Here is an 18,237-nt window from a genome sequence, read left to right on the forward strand (position 1 = left end):
TTTAGTCCAGCTGCATCCACCACTGCCTGTTGGTTTCCAGCCTCAGCACGAGCTGCAACCCGACATCCAAAACACCTCACGTTCAGATGAATCTATCAAGACCAGTCAGTGTATTTGGCACTCACTTAATATAGCATCGCCTGCCCCAGTATGAAAAAGGTCAGCTGCAGGTGGCACTAAATAACAGCACCGAGACGCCTGGAAATGAGAGTCTCAGTTCTCGTCTGGGCAAATTGTGCAGCGGGTCATTAGAAAGAAATTGTTGAAAGGACCGATGCCACAACACAAGGCTCTGTGGTTGTGTCAGGGTGGGGATGGGGACATCTGATAGCCAGCACTGCAGTTCCTGTCTTTTGGAAAGCCGTGCATGGCAAAGTAAAGCGAGGACTGGTGCACATAACCAGCTGTCTCTTCGTTTAACTAGTACGAACATCATAGAGGGAAAATTAGAGCAACACAAGCCCATTATGCTTCCCCCCTCCTGGAGTTAGATTTGCTCCAGATACAACGAGGTAACTTAGTATTCTCTTTGAAGTGGCTCTCAACAGGTCAGTTTTCAGGATTGTAGGTCTGAATGAGTTCAGAGTTACTGCGAGATAAATTCGGTGGAAGCTTTTAGCCTTTTCCCCCTGCTATCTTTTCAAGTTTTGGAAAGATGAGATTAGGACTGCAGCCTACTGTCTGCTGCCTTTAGGCATCTCTGAGTCATCGCCAATTCTTTTTGCTTGTGCCTACTGCCCCCTAGTGTTTGAACATGATGTGCTGAGATGACACAATGAAAATAGAGCTTGATCAGAGAAATACCTGAGGTGAAGGAGGATGGCATTCACCTGCACAGCACACATGGGCAGAAAATCCTGTTCGTTAACTTGATTTTAAGAGAAACACTCCGAGGCATGGCAGTTTATTAACATTTGTTAAATGTTAATTATTCCAAAGTACTAAATCATTTCTCTGCTAAAATGCTGTCAGACCTTGCCCAGTGGCAGAAAAAGCACTATATCTATCTACACACACACACACACATATCTATTTATAGATATATCTATAGATAGATAGATAGAGAACACTGAGAGGGAGAAAACTGAGAAGGAAATGTAGTGTTTGATCATCATGAAAGCTCAATACACTTTGGATATGAATGAAGTTTTAATCCAAACCATTTGAAAAATGCAATGCTCGCTTTGATAAAATATTTTCTAGCATGAAAGTAAAACTCATTAATATAACTGAGGTTAGTAGCTATCTTGAGCCCTCTCACAAAAGAATAACATGTGAGAGGAGGTAATTATTTTTGCCTCTCTTTGATATTGTGGATTGCACATTAGGTAACATTTTCCCCCAAAATGTATAACTCATATTTAAATCAAAGGTTAGTAAATATGTGACTAAACACATGAAAGGGGGAATAACATGTTTTTAAAAAACTTGGACACTGCACAAGTCACAAAAACAAGGCCACTCAATCCGCAGTCTTAGAAAGAAGAGCATAAAATGTTTTATTACATTTTTCCAGATTACATGTTCTAATGTCGACAGAAATCAAAACCAAAACGAGCGAACCTGTGTACAAAACCGATTGTCGTCATGGAGTAGCGCGTTTCCTGGTCTGTGTAACGTCATCGGTCAGAACACAGCAGAGCACAAGCTTAGCTGAGACAGGAAAAGTAGTATGCATTCACAACTTGTCACTTTTCAGAGTCTGGATATAAAAAGTAGTGTATTTGTTGTTGATTTTTTACAGAGCTTTTCTTTTCTTTCTTTTTTTTTTTTAACCAAACAGGCATGTTTTTACAGTTGGTTTGTTGATGGACATTCAGCAACATGTGAACCAGTGTTTCCCACAGCTACCGCACCACTGAGCGGTGCAGGTTCTGTTGGCTTTTTTCCATGAAACAGGTATTATTTGAAAAACTTGAAATAGACGACACAAATCACGTTATGGGTACTTTTGATGAGGACATACAGATTTGAGAGCTTTTGGTAAAACAGTAAATAACATCAAAAAAAAAAAAAAAAAAAAAAAAAAAGCACTCTGGAAAATACAATTCAAATTCCAAATTCTGAAGGAAACACTGGTTATCCATACTTTCTGTCTGTTCAAGTCGGGTTGCTTTAGAGTGTTCTTCATCAAACACATTCAAGCTGTAGAACCAAATGTATTGCATTGACCATGTTTAAAAAGACCAATAAATAGAAAAAATGACTAGGAAACATGTACAGTGGTGGTGGGAACAAAAAGAAAAGGCAAACTATAGTGTTGTAACCATGACAGGTACCTTCAAGACAACAGGGTTTCATGGGTTAAAAACAAACGTTCATGTATAATTTAGGCAATTTGCTGTCCAGCGTTCCCCACACAGCCTTGCAGTACCATGAATGAACATGAACAGGAGTATACTTCATGTGGACTGGAACAAATTACCTCATCAAGCAGTGTTAGAACTTTACCAACTGAGCAAATGTTATAAAGATGGCTATGGTATGGTGTTCAAGTGCATTGTTGTTGTTAAATTACAGTGACAAATACCGCCCATGCATCCTGTTGCAAGTCGGACACTAACTGAGGGGATTTATCAAACCTTTTGAGTGTGGAAGTGTTGGGCCTGGATTCAAAAGGATGCACACAGTGTGTGGGCTAATTAGACACTGAGGCTGCTCTCCAGCGGCCTCGAGCATTTCTGTTCCAAAATAACCACTGAATAATATGATACCTGTTTTGATTTCAAACAGAATAAAAACAAATGAGCTCTGTTCCAAATTGCAATACCGCCCCCCCCCTTTTTTTTTTTTTTTTAGCTAACATCACATCTACTCTTAAAAAAGGCAGTACAGGCAATAAAAATCAAATCCCATCCAAAGTATGCATTTTTAGATCCTCAATAGCCTGTAATGTTGTTTCTCATGGAGGACTTCACAGATTAAACCGTTTCTGCTGTCATCAAACTGGAAAATGCTGAGAGCAGCAACGCCATATGTCTAGTCTTATTTGTCCACTGATCTCAGATCAGCTCAGTTCACATCACCAGCCAGATTTCCTTGACTGTAGAATTTGAATGAAGTGAATCGCTAAAAGCTGCACACTATTAGCTGCCTTTTGACAATTTGTTGACCAAACCAGATAATTTTTTCAATCTAAAATGGATCTCCATTAGGTCTATGGGAATTACAGTTTCTTTGTCACAAAAATCATTCAAGCAGCTGATAGTGTTGTTCGACAGCAATTTCGATCACCCCCATCAGCTACACTGGAGATGTTACATGTCCCCGCCCCTCTAGAACAGATGAACTGCATTCCTGTTCCCTTCACCGGCAGAGCTAAGTTGTCTGACAGTTTGGTGATGTTGTCATGGATATAAACATCAGTACAGTGCAGGTGAGAAGGTGCAGAATGCTGATGCGTTTCCATGGCAAAGGTTTTCACTGAGCCTTGGCTGACGTGAACCTTCTAACTTTTAAAGCACCCACGACGCAACACTCATTTCCATGACAACAAGAGCAAAACTCTACGGCAGCCATCTTAGGTGTACACACAGATTTCCCTTTTTTAGTCTGACTCGCCCGCCTCCACTGCCGCTCGCACTCTAGAATCAGAGGGGTAAAAGTGATTTAAATCGACGCCGTTTCCCAAAAAAGCATCTCTTGGCACACACAGAAAATGGACTTAACCCTGAAATTTGACAATAAAGTGACTGACAATTCAGTTACACACATACCGAAATGATATTGGTTTGGAAGCTGGCCACCACTACTCTTGTTATATATCTGATAAAAAAACAAACAAACATCAGCCTCAAAACTGTTTGAACTATTCTGGGAATGCTCAGAGTGGATTTGACTTATACAATGATGCATGTGTTGTTTTTTTGTCATTTTTGAGGCAATTAAAGGGCCTGACAAAGTTGATGCAGTTATTTGAAACCCACATGAAAGCTGGATTTCAACAAAAGCATTGTTTCATTCGCTTACAGCTGGACAGACCTATCAGTGATGTTAGTGCTACAACACGAGGGAAACAAGCACATAATCAGATCGTTTGAGGCTCGATCACTGGCGGATGGAAGAGAGAAGTATGGATGGATGAAAAGGTGGATGGATGTATTAAAAAGTACATTAAAAAAAAAAAAAATCAGTACACAATAATGTAAGCAGTTACATCTGAACCAGTAACACGATCAGACCCCAGTATGACAAGAGCACTGCTGAACATGTAGCCTCAGCAGATTCCGACATCTCAAGTGACAAGTCACTTCAATTTACAGTCAAGTGAGCATCGGTGGAGACACTGAGAGGGAAGCATATTTTAAAAGACAGAAAAATATAACTAACTTTTGCTTTTTCCTGCATGCAACAACATATCACACACACAGGCCTTTCAAAATGAAAGAAAACTGGAATGGTTGAATTTGTAAAAACGCTAACTAGGTAAAATATACAGTCACATAGAGAGGTGAGGAAATTCACTTTTCTCTCTGCTGGCCACAGCAGCTGGTGCGTCTTAAAATATGGGAGAACAGTTCAAACCTGCGAAAGTGGCCAGTGGAGGAAATAAACTTAAGTAGCCACACAACCAAACTTAACTGTAGTTGGTTGGTGGCTGGCACCGCTTTCCCACCTGGTTTACAGTACAATCATATTGAATAAAACCTTCTAGTCCCACTACTGTTGGATATATCCTAACAAGTTGGTCAGGTTCATACAAAACAGACAGATAAAGCAAACAGCATATACCCTCAGATTTAGTGTTTTATGTTACAACTTAGGATACAAAAACAATAGTATTGCCTTTAAGTACAGCAGGCCTATACATTTATATCCTCTCACCTGTAAATGTTTAACACTTTAAAAACTTCATTTCCCAGGATTCCAAGGAACCACCATCATTCCTTATGTCTACCTATGGTGGAAACGACAACCCAGCAGCCAACATCAGAGCGTAAGGGAGAGTAAAAACAGAGAGAGAAAGGTTGAGAGACGTAGTGTAAATGGTTGTGTTTCATTTATAAGATGCTGACGGACTAAAACAATAAAAAGCATCTGTGTTTTCCACAATAAAAACAACATGGAAGTATTTGTATGGTAAGCTAATTACCAAGAGTAGTCTCTTCTCAGTTCTGTGTGTGTGTGTGTGTGTGAGAGAGAGAGAATTTGAGTGTCTGTAGGTGTATGCACGCATGTTGTATATTAGCGTATGTCACTTCAATAACCAATTAGTGTCACTGACGATCACAATAACCATGTGCTCCTCATCCAGATTACCCACAGTCCTTTTGGCTGTCTGGAGGTACTGCTGAGAGAACTCCCCAGGAGGGAAGGCGTACAGCATCGCCCCCGTCCCACCTTCTTTAGTTGCAGGGAGGCTTATAACCCCGGCTGCCTCCTTGTTGCGCAAGTAGGTCACCAGGTGGCGAAGCAAGCGGACCTGAAGTCCTGGCTCGGGGGGAGGGGCCTGGCGGTCGATTGGGCCCTGGAGAGCCAAGAGGATGGCAAATCCATCGGGCCTGCCCTGTTTGATGCGACGTGACACCTCGTCGAGTCTGGTCTGGTCCATGCGGAGCCTCTGTGCGATCTTCAGCTGGCTGGGCTGGTTTTGACTCTGGAGCTTTAGGCTGTCCTTCATCACAGTGGTGAAGAAGGAGGAGCCCCCCTCCAGCATGTAGAGGTCCGTGGGAAAGCTGCTGTTCTTCAGTGCAAAGAAGCCGTGCCATGATTTGGAGAGGCTGGCCTGGGCGAACTCTGTCAGCGTGCTCGGGGAGGAGGAGCTGTGCGTGTCCGTGTGTGTGGCAGGAGAGCCGGCAGTGTTGACCTCGCTGTTGCGGTGGTGATGGTTGTTCAGGTGTTCGCTGGAGGACCTCTTGCTGTGGTGGCGGCCAGAGGTCAGTGCGGCATCCTCTTCACCGGTGGCAGAGGTGCGCCCTCCTCCTCCGCTGTCAGGGGAGTGGTCTCTCGGCTCTGTGGTGGAGTCGGGGGCACGGACTCGGGCTCGGTCCGGGCTGGCCTCAGGAGACACGGCCCCTGGCTGGCCTCTGATCTTAGACCTCCCCCTCTCCTTTTCCCGTTCTCTCTCCCGGTCTTCTGTGTGTCTGTCAGTGGACACACTCCTACTCCTGCTCCGCCTCCTGTTCCTCCTCTCCTCCCTCTCCTTCAGCCAGCGCTCCCTACTCCTGCTGCGGCTCCTCGCTCCTCTTCCAGCTCTCCCAAATGCCTCCACTCCCCCTACCCTCCTCTCCAGGCTGCGCGTGGGGCTGGTTGTATAGTCTCTCTCCAGCAGGGCCCTCTCTCGCTCCCTCTGTGAGAGGAGGCTGTGGGTTGGAGGCGAGGAGCGGTCCCTGGTTCGACTCAGCTCTCGCTCCAGGCTGCGATGGCGGCTGTACGCATCTCCAAGGAGGTCATAGTGGGAGGCGAGAGGGAGAGGAGGCTGGTAACCTGGGGGGAATGGACGAGATGGGCTTTCCTCAACTTTTGCAAAGTCCACCCTGAGACGTCTCTCAGGGCCTCCTAAAGGGAACCCCCTCATTTGGGTACAAGCGGCTTGGGCAGCGTCCAAACTCTCGTACTGAATGTAAGCAAAACTATCCCCTTTAACATAATCAATGTTCCTTATGCTCCCAAAACGATCAAACTCCCTAGCAAGGGCGGCAAGGGAGTTCCCAGGCCCAAGACCGCCCACCCAGAGCCGTGTAGTTGGGTTTGCTTTGCCATAGCCTATCTTCACCGGGTTGCCGCCGATCACCCGGCCCTGCATGGCCACTTTGGCCCGGTGTGCCATGTCAAGGTTCTGGAACTTCACAAAAGCATACGCTCCACCTTGGCCACGTGCCGGTCGCTTTATCACAACATCCTCTATAATCCCATACTTGTCAAAACCCCTCCGTAGCTCCCCCTCTGTGACATTGTGATCCAAATTTCCTATAAAAAGGTTACTAGTAGCCCTCTGATCATCTTCGGGTTTCAAATCCTCCACCACTGGCATAGGTGGGAAGCCATAGGGCCTGCCCCTCTCGTCCAGCATACCATAATAATCCAAGATCCTCTCCCTCTCTCTGCTCAGACCCAGGCTCTCCAGGGCATAATGCCTAGCTCTGATGTCTCTGAGGTTGCTCAGTCCCGGTCCCGGTGGGGACAGGGAGCGCTGTCGGTACGGGTAGGGAGCGTGCAGGGGTAAATAGCCGACATCCGGTGGCGTGACGCTTCGCCTCCGGACATACATGGGTTCAATTTTAAGTTGGCGGTCGCCCAGAACTAACCTGGAGGATTTGGCGTGCCTGGCCTCCTTGGCGTCCTCGGGATGCCGGAAATTAACGTAGGCGATCCGCCCCAGCTCCGGCGTGTGCGAGAGTTTTACACTAACGTCCCCGAACTTTTTGAACTCATGAAAAAGCGCGTCCTCCACATCCTCGTCTGACACCTGGGAGCCGAGGTTGCTGATGAGCAGGGTTTTGTATTCCAGAGTGCCCGGCCTGCTGGCGGGCAGCTCCGCCGCCGTGGTCCGTAGCGGCGGACGACCGAGAAGCCCGAGCTCATGTCGGTGGTGGAGCTCCAAGGCAGCCGCCCGCTCCTCCCTCAGCCGGGGCTTCTCTCGCTCTCTGCTCCGGCTCCTCTTGTGGTATCCACGACTCTCCGCCAGCAGCAGAGCCAGCGGCGGCGGCGGCAGCTCCTCTCTCCGTGCACTCTCTCGTTCCCTTTCCCGTATCCGTTTGGCTAAAGCCCTGGACGGACTAGTCTCTCGCCCGGCCTGCCTCTTCATTTTCAAATGATGATGGACCCCAAACTTTTCAGTGCCTGCAAAGGGAATCCGGCCCAGGGAGCGAATTCCAGGGGTGCTAGCACGAACAACCTGGCGAACGAGGGCTTCGGCAAAGGAAAGCTAACGCTCGAGACACTGAACAATTGCATGTATACCGAACTAAAAGGATAAACTCCTTTAAAAACATGTCAGCATCAGAGGATCTGCAACGACGCCGCCATCTTGGACAATAGGAATGTGCGCTTTCCCCCTTGATGGGCGGGGCTTGTCATGACGCAGCTGGAGCGGCCGTCATGACGTGTCCCGCTTTCACACAGTCTGGGCGTCACTTCAAACAGCTTCAAATGAGTTTACTGTCATACACTAACGTTTGTTATTAATATTGTTAATAACTGTTTTTAATCTTTATTTCATTAGGTATGTTTTCTTTTTGCTGTATTTCCCTCTTTTGCACCTTTTTATCATCATAAAAACACAGAATTTAAAGCTATCCATTCAAACTTTTAAGAAAAAATGTTAATTCATCGGATATCTGTAGTTTTTTTTTTTAAGTTACGTTTCTTATTTTTATTGCACCTCCATATTACTTATTTTTATTATTGTACACTGTGTATATCACAATCAAAATGCTTAAATTCCCACACTTATCAAGTAATTGGCTATTTTTCAAACTACCAAAGAACTCATTTCTTTTGTTTGTTTGTTTGAGTGTTTTTGTTTGTTTTGTTTTCCATATAGTAACTAATTTGGATAATAGTTAATTACCACTTACTAAATGTCAGATTACTCCCACTGAGCTGAATTTCACCCCAGTCCTGGTCAGAGGACTAGGGAAAAGACATCCTGACACTCCACATACAAGTTTTTTTTCATATTTTAATGAAAAAGTATAGTAGTAACACAGATGTAATAAATGATCAGGCCTTACACGAAAGGTCAAGGTGAAACAACAGCATATTTTAACTTTACATCTCCTGTATCAAGTCTTTTCAAGTGTCACACATATTTAATTGTCTATGTTTTAAAGTACACACCGTTTGCTTACATCAACCAATAAAATATCTATCCCTTCTGTAAGAGGCCGCGGTCAGGGTGGAAGTCAGAGCTGAAGGTCAGTTCAGCTGCACTGCAATATGTGAGACAGAGTGGAGCTTCACTCACTGATCACAAGAGATTCACACTCAGTGACATCATCATAGATTGACAGTGAAAATATTTCAAAGGCAATTTTCTTTAACCAGCTTTAGAAATTTGAATTGCACGTGTTTTCGCACTGTTGACATAGACACAGGCAATCTGAATCAAAACTCTGAATAAGGGCCCAGTTTATTTTTATTTATTTTGGCAATATCAAGAGAGAAGTCCACCTCCTAACTGGATTGTACTGCAAGTGAACTGACCCCAATTCTGCTGGAAGTGGAAGGTGGATTAGGAGAAGCAAGATTTGTAGTGAGGGGACAGTGACAGCTGCTGTGCAGAAATGATCTGGGAGGTGATCGGGAAGACAACAAAAAGCAGGAAAACATGAATCTACCATGTGCATGTCCACATAAACTGAAATCTGAAAGAATAAATTACCTAACCTATAAATATCTTTGCTTCTGCTGAGGGTGGAAGTTTAGCCGTACCATTTGAAACTCCCAATCTGACTGTTGTTATACACATCGATCTTTCAACGCCAAAGAGTAGGACATCTTGTTTTAACAGAACGCCATGCCCCTCTTGTGTATGTTATTGTAGCAAAGCAGCTCTTTCCAAAGGAATTACAATGAATTAATCTGATTTGTACTGAACTTAATATTGTACAGTTTCTGGATATATCAAAGCTTGGTGAGAGTTTCACATACTGCCTATGCAGCACCCTCCCTAGCTGCCTACTTGTGGCAAGGAATTAACTGGAGCTCTGTCAATACATATTTCTATGACCCACAAACTTCTATGTTGACTTCATACAGAGAATGCCCTTGTATCTTGAGATGTGTGTTTGTTCAGTCAAATTCCACACCAGCCCCGTCTCAAATATCCCCTTGTTAAGCATAAATTGCAATTTTGGGGTGACAGAGACAATAATCAGTAACGCTATACAGGTCTGTCCTGAGCAACTTTATCAAAGAGAAGTCGACCTACTTTGGAGATTACTTCAAGGATTTTATCTGCATGGGTGATCCATACAACGCCTCTCCATCTGAGGAGTGTTTGACTATGACAATGAGTAAAAAAGTTTAGGTTTTACTGTAGCAGTGAAGAGTACCAAATTACACTGCTGAGTATATATGCCAAGTCAAGTCTATCACAAAGACACCTGAGACTAAGAGAAGTTCTCTCCGACTGTTGACCGGGTCGCGCAGTGTCAGCGTCCTGCAGAAATCTTGTATTAAAAAAGGAAAAGCGTGAGACTAAGGGAAAAACACAAGCTAATTTTACAATTTTATGAAGTTCATTATACAGTAGTTATTCGATATTTTAACTTGGTCCCTGGGTCATGAAATATTCAGAATATTGATGTGTTTGCTACAAACTACAAAAATGTAAGATTGAGGGTTAAAAAGTGAGAGAGAGAATACAATGTCTCTGCAGGAGAGTGACCTTCTGATGAACCCAGAAGCCAGTGTAGAAACCTGCTCATGGCTAACTCCACTTTACATTTAGTTATGGTGGCTGACATAAAGCTCAGTGACCATTACCCACCGAGAAAGGCCCTCAATCGTCCAGCTTCTTACACCTGTTTCCATAGGCAAGAAACAGAACGGCAGAACTATGCAGATAAGCATCCGCGCGTATTGTTCACCATCAGTTCCAACTTACAGGAGAAAAGAGGAGACGTGGTGAAAACTTGCCAAAAAGAAACTGAACACGTATTCAAAGGACTGATGGGGTGACTTTCCCAAAAGCATCTTGGCATTACCGGTGATTGTAGTGATGGCATACAAGTTAAAACATGGCTAGCTGATGGTCCCGTTTATTACCTTTATGCTTGATGGGTCCAATGTGTGGCCGCTGCTGTATTTTTCATGGATACTGTTCTCTGAATTCCACCCCGACTTTGCTTCCCATGGCTGTTACACTCGATGTAAAAGCATAGTATGGGACTAACACCTGACATACACTAATCCTTATACTTCTGAATCCGTGTGGGATAGCAGACGAGTGTACACCTCAAGAAAGAGACTGAGACACACATTGCAGACAAAAGCTCCGCACCCCCCTCCCCAAAAACACCACCCCCACCCCCACCCCCTTCTCCTCTTCTGATCGTCATCCTCACTGGATAGCAGTCTGGTCCAAGTCCAAGTCCAAAGTTGTATGACTGTTTTTATTATTAGTTTTTGTTGTTCCCTATTACAGTTCTGTCCGTGCTTTGGCGGCTGAGGGGGCGTACTTGGGCATGAGCTCTGTGATTTTGCGGATGAAGTCGGACTTCTCTGCGCAGCCCTTACAGGACTCCCCCCACTCCTCCAGAATCTTCTTCAGATCCTTCACCTTGAGTTTTTTAAGGTCCACTGTGCTCAGGTCCAGCTGTTTGTCTGCACGGGAGACACAAAAGAGGAGACTTAAAAATCAGGATGGGAAGTTTACTTTATGATCCACTTGCTCGAGTTTGTTCACTCCTGGTTTTAACATCCACCTCAGGTGATCCAATCACAGGTGGACAGCTGAGACAGATCACAGCTCACACCTGGCATTATCGTGCATCTCATATTTCTCTAGCGACCTGTGATCCAACTTCATGACTACATGCCTCGCCTCCACTAGAGGGTTTATTTGACCCTCGGACTCATCAGAATTACTTCCTTCCTTTTCTTCCTTTGATCCAAACTCCTTCACACCCCCCCCCCCTCCTCCTGATAGCTGTCACCATCTTTCCTGAACTGCCCACCAATTCTATTCCTTATCTCTGGCCCATTAATACCCAACTACTTTATTTTTTAGCATTACCCGACAAAAACACTAACATCTCACCACAAAAATAAAACAAAATGTATTTCACCGCAGGCTGTCACACATTAGTGTTGACACTACAAATACAAAAGGGCCCACTGTATCCTTGACTAAAGTGTTTTGGGTGATTTGGTTCTTTAAACTACATTGCCAAGTATGATTCCTGAGAGTGCTTGTGGGCAGCATTATTTGTTTTCCTCATGAGTCATAGACAAATCAAAAAAGGCATATCAGTGGGACATATTCTGTACAGCAGCTGGTGGACTGAACAGTCACTGCTCAAAATGACCTGCATTAGGCAGGTGGTGGGTTTGATTTCCCACAGAGCTAAATATACATAATGGTTTGAATGTGCCTCGACTTTTCCCTAAAATCTTTCCTGTCACTGTTTAACAACATGTTAAATAAAGAGGAAATGTTGGAAAATGGGTGCAAAATGAATAAATTTAAGGCAGAAACATGAAAAGTGAACCCTTAACAAAATAACACAGAATCTAAAAATTCAAGTCCTTTTTTAAGCAATTGAAGGCCCCATATCTTGCACTGCTTCAGCAATGTGAAATAAACCCAAGTCTAAACTCTTAAAAGAATTTATCAAATGAACACAAGTAGAAATTGAGAAAACAGAAATTCCCACAAATATGTGTCATTTATAAAAATGAATTGAAATTCCTATGAAGTCACTTAATTTTGTAATTTACTTCCAGAATAATGGCACCATCCCAGTGGGAGTCAAGTGGCTGGACACAATTATGAAAATATTTCAAAAAGGACTTTTAGAGAGGCATCTTAATTAAACGACAGGCGACATGCACTAGACATTTCTAGGATCCGAATGAAAAAAGAGCAAGGGAGGAAATCTTTTTATTAAAGTGACATTTTAATCATTCCCAGATGGTTCAACTGAGTTGAAGCATTTCGATTTAATATCCCTACACTGTCATTCAGCTCGGCTTCACTTTCAGTCTTGTCTCCCATCAATAAATGAAATGTGTGCCATCCCTCATTTATGACGGTTCTACGTACAGCTAGAGGGGAGTATGATTTCGAAAAGTTCTTATAACATTTTTTAAAGCACCTAAAACAGATCTCGGTGACAGTATTTGAGAAATGTGTGCTTTAATGCATGAAAATAATGAAGCAAATAAAGACAGGGGAAAAGAGAGAGGAAAGGCAGGGGGCAGAATGAAAGACAGAGAAAAGACACATGGAAGACTGAGCAAAATAAACAGCACAACAAACAAATGGGAATAAAAAAGTCTGTGTTCCCCCCTGAGGGACGTACCATATTTCAGCTCGCAGATCTGACTGTCCTTCTTCTTCAGCTTCTCACAGACCTTCTCCACTGGGACGTGGGAGCTGAGCGGCCTGGACACCTCGTTGATCATCTTGGTGGCGGCGTCACTTGTTGCCCCGATGTAGTAACACTACAAAGCAGGCAGGACAGAGAGCGAGAAATGCTATTTGACTGGTTCACACTGGTATGGATGCTTGAGGAGGAGGAGGAGCTTGTTACAGGACAACTTTTTCAAGAATTAGAAAGAGTGACTTCACATGAATTTTTAACAGGGCATTTATCGGTTTTGGTTTATTGAGTTCCGAACGGAGAAAACTGGGAAATAAAAATACCCTCAACCAACCTTTACCAAGTGCCTAAAAGAACAAAAACAATAGAAGAAAAAAGGAGGCTGCTCCAAAGCCTGTGTGCGACACTGCATGTACAGGATTTCTGACCAAGGACCTCAACAATAGGAGAAAAAGTCGAGTCCAGTCAATGAAATATGCTCCCTAGATGTTTGGGTTTATTAACAACGTACTGACTCTATTTTTTCTCCTCTTGCTGATCAGGCTTGATTCGTGGGAGAGGGGTGTCAGCAACAAAAACACAGTCTTAAGGTTTTGTTAAATACTTTCTGAAGCCTTCATTCATCCAGAGCAGGGCTTTTGTTCCACTCATTTTCCAGCACCGCCCTCCTGCTTCCCATTCACATCTGAGAAACGCATGCTCACACAGTAAAACACACTGACAGATAACATCCAGTCACTTTGACTATCAACATCTGCCATTTGGCTGCTCACTTACAAAGCGGTTTTCTTTGCCTTTGGCATCTTTGCAGGCCTTTACAAGGGAGTTCTCGATGTCTGCACTGGTGAATTTGACGTTGTTGTCCTGAAGCGACTGGTAGAACTTTCCCAGGAAGGTCACGCACACTGAAACAAGTATGAAAATATATATTAAAGACAATCTACATAACTAGGTAACTAATTCAACAATCAAATGTGGTGGGAAAATAACACAAACCACCAGCCAAATGTGAGTAAATTCTGGAGTTGGCAGGTTTATCTGTATTTGGTTGGAAGAAAAGGTTGACAAAGAGGTTTCTTCCTTTCTCTGCAGTCCAAAATATGGAAATGACCATAAAAATGAGGTTTGGCTGATGTGTTTGTTACAATTACTTGTAACAAACACATCAGCCAGTACAAATATCGGGGTGAAGAAAGGTGTTATTTTCCTGTTCAGATACATTACATTATTATTATTTCCCCATTATTCCATTATTGTCCAATAGGATTTAACAACAATTCAACAGTGCAATATACTGTATATAGGTAGACTTTTTACATATGCTCCATTTCTTATTTATGTATTTATCGTTGCAATATTTGCAGGATTAATGCACATGTTTATACATAATGCATACACTTGCTTTTTTCATGGATGCTGACCCAATTTCCCCTTGGGGATCAATGAAGTATTTCTGATTCTCATTCAAATTGATGCCAAAAACCTCCTTATGTGGCTACAGTAAACCACAGGGGGCTTTCCCACAATACCCCTTCCTGGTAAAGAACAATATCACAATATCTATAAAAATCCATCTATAAATAGCCCTCAGTTTCAGACATTTATTTTAGACGCAGGATTTCTCATTCCAAGGGTGCATAACATTTTGTCAGCTTGGATCTGGTAGGTAAAAAAAAAATACCAGTCAGGCTTGTTAAACCATACTTTTATGCACTCAAAAGAAACAGGCCCATGACCCATTTTAGGTTCAGAACCATAGCCATAGTTTAAGAGACACTGTCATACACTGCTGTTTTATCATCCTGATCACCCGGAGCACCCATTTCCAGAATTAGAAGAGGCCAAATGTGCAATGTGCTATTATTACAGGTTAGAACTACAGTGTAATGAGTTAGGCAGCCTCCCACTGGGCTTACATATGGCTGTGAGCTGTCAGAGAGGTGAGGAGGAAGGTAAAGCAGCCGAATGTGAGATCAAAGGATATAGCATTAATGACACAACTTTCTCTGAAAACGCTTACAACGGCTGGCTTTTTAATAGAGCTGGGACGATAGGTTTATCTCCTGATTTGATGCTGTCATGATACTTGGGTGCTGACTCGATAAATATAGCAATTTTCGTTTTTTGAATTGTCCTGTATTAGGCGGGTGCAAAATACAGGCTCTGATTATTCATGATCATTCATGAGGCTCTGATTATTCTAAAAGTTACAATTACTAATTTTACACAGTGATGCCAAGTTTCAAAAAATGTTCTCACTACAATGAAATGACAACCATAAGGGCCAGCATTATCACATATTCATAAAATTAGGCTCATTGGATCCTCAAGTCTCAACTTTCCAGTCAGACAAAATTTATGCAACTCCAAGAATGTTTAGGCCCCAGTCTGAACAAATACACCATTTTACAACAGGCCAAGAGAACACATTTGGACTGCATGGTTTGTGGCTGCCCAGAGAACCCATTTTCATTCAGAGAGCTGGAGGTCAGAGGTCAAGGGACCCCTCGGAAAATGCCAGTTTTCACTCTCCAAAACGTAGCGTAACTATAGAGCAATATTTAGCCCCCTTGGCGACAACCCAGCACAACATGCTTGCTACCGACGGATTCCTTGGCTCGTCTAGTTCGGTCAGTAATGAATGAATCGATTTTTCCTACACCTATTTTTTCAGTATATATAAGCCCATCCAACACAAACAACTTTGCTGTTTTAATGAAGCCAGGCCAGCAGACAGTGTGCGGCTAGCTCGGGTTAGCTAGCAGAAACCCACCTTCACATTCTCCATCTTTCAGCGCCTCGCTGTTGCTTGGCACCAGGGCGAGCGCCAGCGCCACGGATAAGCCGCTTAAACACAGCATGTCGACACGAAGAAGTCTCTCAGCTTTCTGACTCTGCCGCCGCTCAAATTTCCTCACACACAACCCGCATACATGAGCTGGAAGCCTTACAGTACAGACGCCGGTAAAGTGAGCACGCAGTGTTCCTGATTGTACAAGCTTCCTGATGCCACGTCATACTACGCCGCCGTCTCATTGGTCCACGTCTTGGACACTTCCTGTAGTCTTCCACGCATTTTGGCGTGATTGGCCGGAGACAGAACATTCCGGGAGGAACGTCCAGTTGGCGCGCTCTGATTGGGTGAGGGCAGGTTCGTATGGAAGCCTGTTAACCCGACGGGAAAAATAGAAAATGAAAGATTACGAGTTTTTTTTTTTTTTTTTTTTTCCCCTCACATATGATGTTTAATGTATCACACTTAAGATCTCGCAATTTTGACTTTACATCTCCCAGTGGTGAAATTTTTGTCCTCACAAGGGACTTAATGCCACACAGCTCTGACTTTATACCTTGCAACTGTGATGAAACGGTCAGGCTTAAATATGTCTTCATATGTGACAGTTGTGACAAAATGATGCGACATATCAGGTCTAATATGCCTAGTAACACTGAAGCGTTGCCAGGTGGAGAATGTGACTTCATATTACATCATTCTCCAGCTTTCAGACGTATTAAGTCACACTGAGGTCTGACTCTTTTGCTCACAATTGTGAGATATGAAGTCAGAGTTATGAGGGGAAAAGAATTGTGATATGAAGTCATAATCGTGTGGGGGAAATCACAGTTGTGAGATATTAGGTCTCAGTTGTCAGGGGGAAAAAAACTCAGTCATTTTTGATTTTTGATTTTACGGAACTCAGCAACCATAGAGTCATGCTCTCTTAATGTTTGCATATAGTTTGCATGTTCGATCATTCTCTCTCTCTCTCTCTCTCTCTCTCTCTCTCTCTCTCTCTCTCTCTCTCTCTCTCTCATACACACACACAAAGCCCACTTCAAAGGTACTTTATTGGCATATCAACTCTTACACTTGCAAAGTAAGGTACATGAAAATACAGTTGTAAAAGTTTGTCTTCATAAAACAAAGGGAATAGTCAGAGATGTACAGTTCTACATGTATGTAAGGGCATATACATAAACGTTTGCTCACACTTGCAGATACAGACGGGTGACAAATGAAAGTAAAAATTAAGGCTCACAGATCAAACCAGCACACAGTTACACTGAGATGAAACATTTCCATCCTGATGGGAGTGCTCTCTTCCAGGATGACGACAGCCACATCCACAGGACACGAGTCCTCACTGGTTTGATCAGGATGTAAATGATGTCAATCATTTGCTATGGCCTTCACACTCACCACATCTCAACCCAGCTGAACACCTGTGGGAGATTCTGGACCAATGTGTTAGACAGCACTCTCCAATGTAAAAGTAAATGTAAAAAATGTAAATAATCGTGGGTACTGGCTAACAGAATAATGTGTGTACATCATAAGCAATACATTATTTTATTTTGTGGTTGACTCTTCATTGAATGGTTAATTTTTCTGAGGCCTTACAAAGGAGGCGCTTTGTAAAAGGCCATCTAACCATCTGAAGCAAGAAGCCAAGACAGGGCAATTAAATATTTAGGGGCACTTGGGTTTTGCCAAAAGGTCATATCTACGAGGCTGTTAGTTTTCCTTTCAGCTTCATTCAAACGTGGGGAGAGGACAAGCCCTCCAGTTGGACAGTTGTTTATAGACTTGCATAGCTGCTGTACAAGCTTGTGTGTGTGTGTGTGTGTGTGTGTGTGTGTGTGAAATGCAGTGTACCTTTTGAGCAATAATTTTACATCTGCCACATATCTGTTTAGTTATGACTGAAGTTAAAGTCTCCCTCCTGACCCACAAGTGCCTCTATGGCACTGCCCCCCCCCCTACCTCAAAGAACTCCTCACCCCACAATCCTCCTCACGCCACCTCCACTCAGGGCAGGCCAATCTCCTCCAGCCTCCAAGGACTAGACTCAGAACTATGGGCGATCGCACCTTTTGCGCAGCTGCTCCCAGTCTGTGGAACGGACTCCCTGACCATCTGAGGGCGCCGCAGACTTTGGACTCTTTCAAAAAAGGCTTAAAAACATATCTTTTTAGAAAAGCATTTGCATAGTTAGCCTATTTTAATGTCTTTTCACATGCCTATTTAACGTCCTTGGTCTATTGTGTTGTTTTAGTATGGTTTTGGTAATTTCCACTGCTTCTATTTTTTTGTTGTTTTAGTATGGTTTTGTAACCTCAACTGCTCTACTTATTTTGGTTGTTCTTATTGTGATATTGTGACATTTGCTTTTACCTTTTATTCTTTTACTTTTTATTCTTCTATTGTAACTGTTGCACTTTGAGATCATTTATTTGATGTAAA

The 18,237-nt window shown here is 43.3% G+C and overlaps 2 protein-coding genes across 2 annotated transcripts; both read right to left on the reverse strand.

Annotated features, from left to right (window-relative positions):
* Positions 1-1,475: 1,475 nt before the first annotated feature.
* rbm15b (RNA binding motif protein 15B) lies at positions 1,476-8,097 on the reverse strand. Its single transcript, XM_030051811.1, has one exon. The coding sequence runs from the start codon at positions 7,745-7,747 to the stop codon at positions 5,195-5,197; it is 2,553 nt and encodes an 850-aa protein (XP_029907671.1). The 5' UTR covers positions 7,748-8,097; the 3' UTR covers positions 1,476-5,194.
* A 512-nt stretch (positions 8,098-8,609) lies between these two features.
* Positions 8,610-15,974, reverse strand: manf (mesencephalic astrocyte-derived neurotrophic factor). The gene is made up of 4 exons (XM_030051545.1): positions 15,766-15,974; positions 13,770-13,897; positions 12,972-13,113; positions 8,610-11,271 (listed from the first exon to the last, which is right to left on the reverse strand). The coding sequence occupies exons 1-4, from the start codon at positions 15,851-15,853 to the stop codon at positions 11,087-11,089; spliced, it is 543 nt and encodes a 180-aa protein (XP_029907405.1). The 5' UTR covers positions 15,854-15,974; the 3' UTR covers positions 8,610-11,086.
* Positions 15,975-18,237: the final 2,263 nt, after the last annotated feature.

This window comes from Myripristis murdjan, chromosome 5, assembly GCF_902150065.1.
Source record: "Myripristis murdjan chromosome 5, fMyrMur1.1, whole genome shotgun sequence".
Lineage (NCBI taxonomy): Eukaryota > Metazoa > Chordata > Actinopteri > Holocentriformes > Holocentridae > Myripristis > Myripristis murdjan.

What these genes read in the sequence shown, in the direction of transcription:
- rbm15b (XM_030051811.1), bottom strand. Translation starts at nt 7,747, where the DNA reads ATGAAGAGGCAGGCCGGGCGAGAGACTAGTCCGTCCAGGGCTTTAGCC.
- manf (XM_030051545.1), bottom strand. Translation starts at nt 15,853, where the DNA reads ATGCTGTGTTTAAGCGGCTTATCCGTGGCGCTGGCGCTCGCCCTGGTG. An exon ending in GAAAGATGGAGAATGTGAAG is followed by an intron (nt 13,898 to 15,765) that starts GTGGGTTTCTGC and finishes TACTTGTTTCAG; the next exon opens with TGTGCGTGACCTTCCTGGGA. An exon ending in AAGGCAAAGAAAACCGCTTT is followed by an intron (nt 13,114 to 13,769) that starts GTAAGTGAGCAG and finishes CCTGCTTTGTAG; the next exon opens with TGTTACTACATCGGGGCAAC.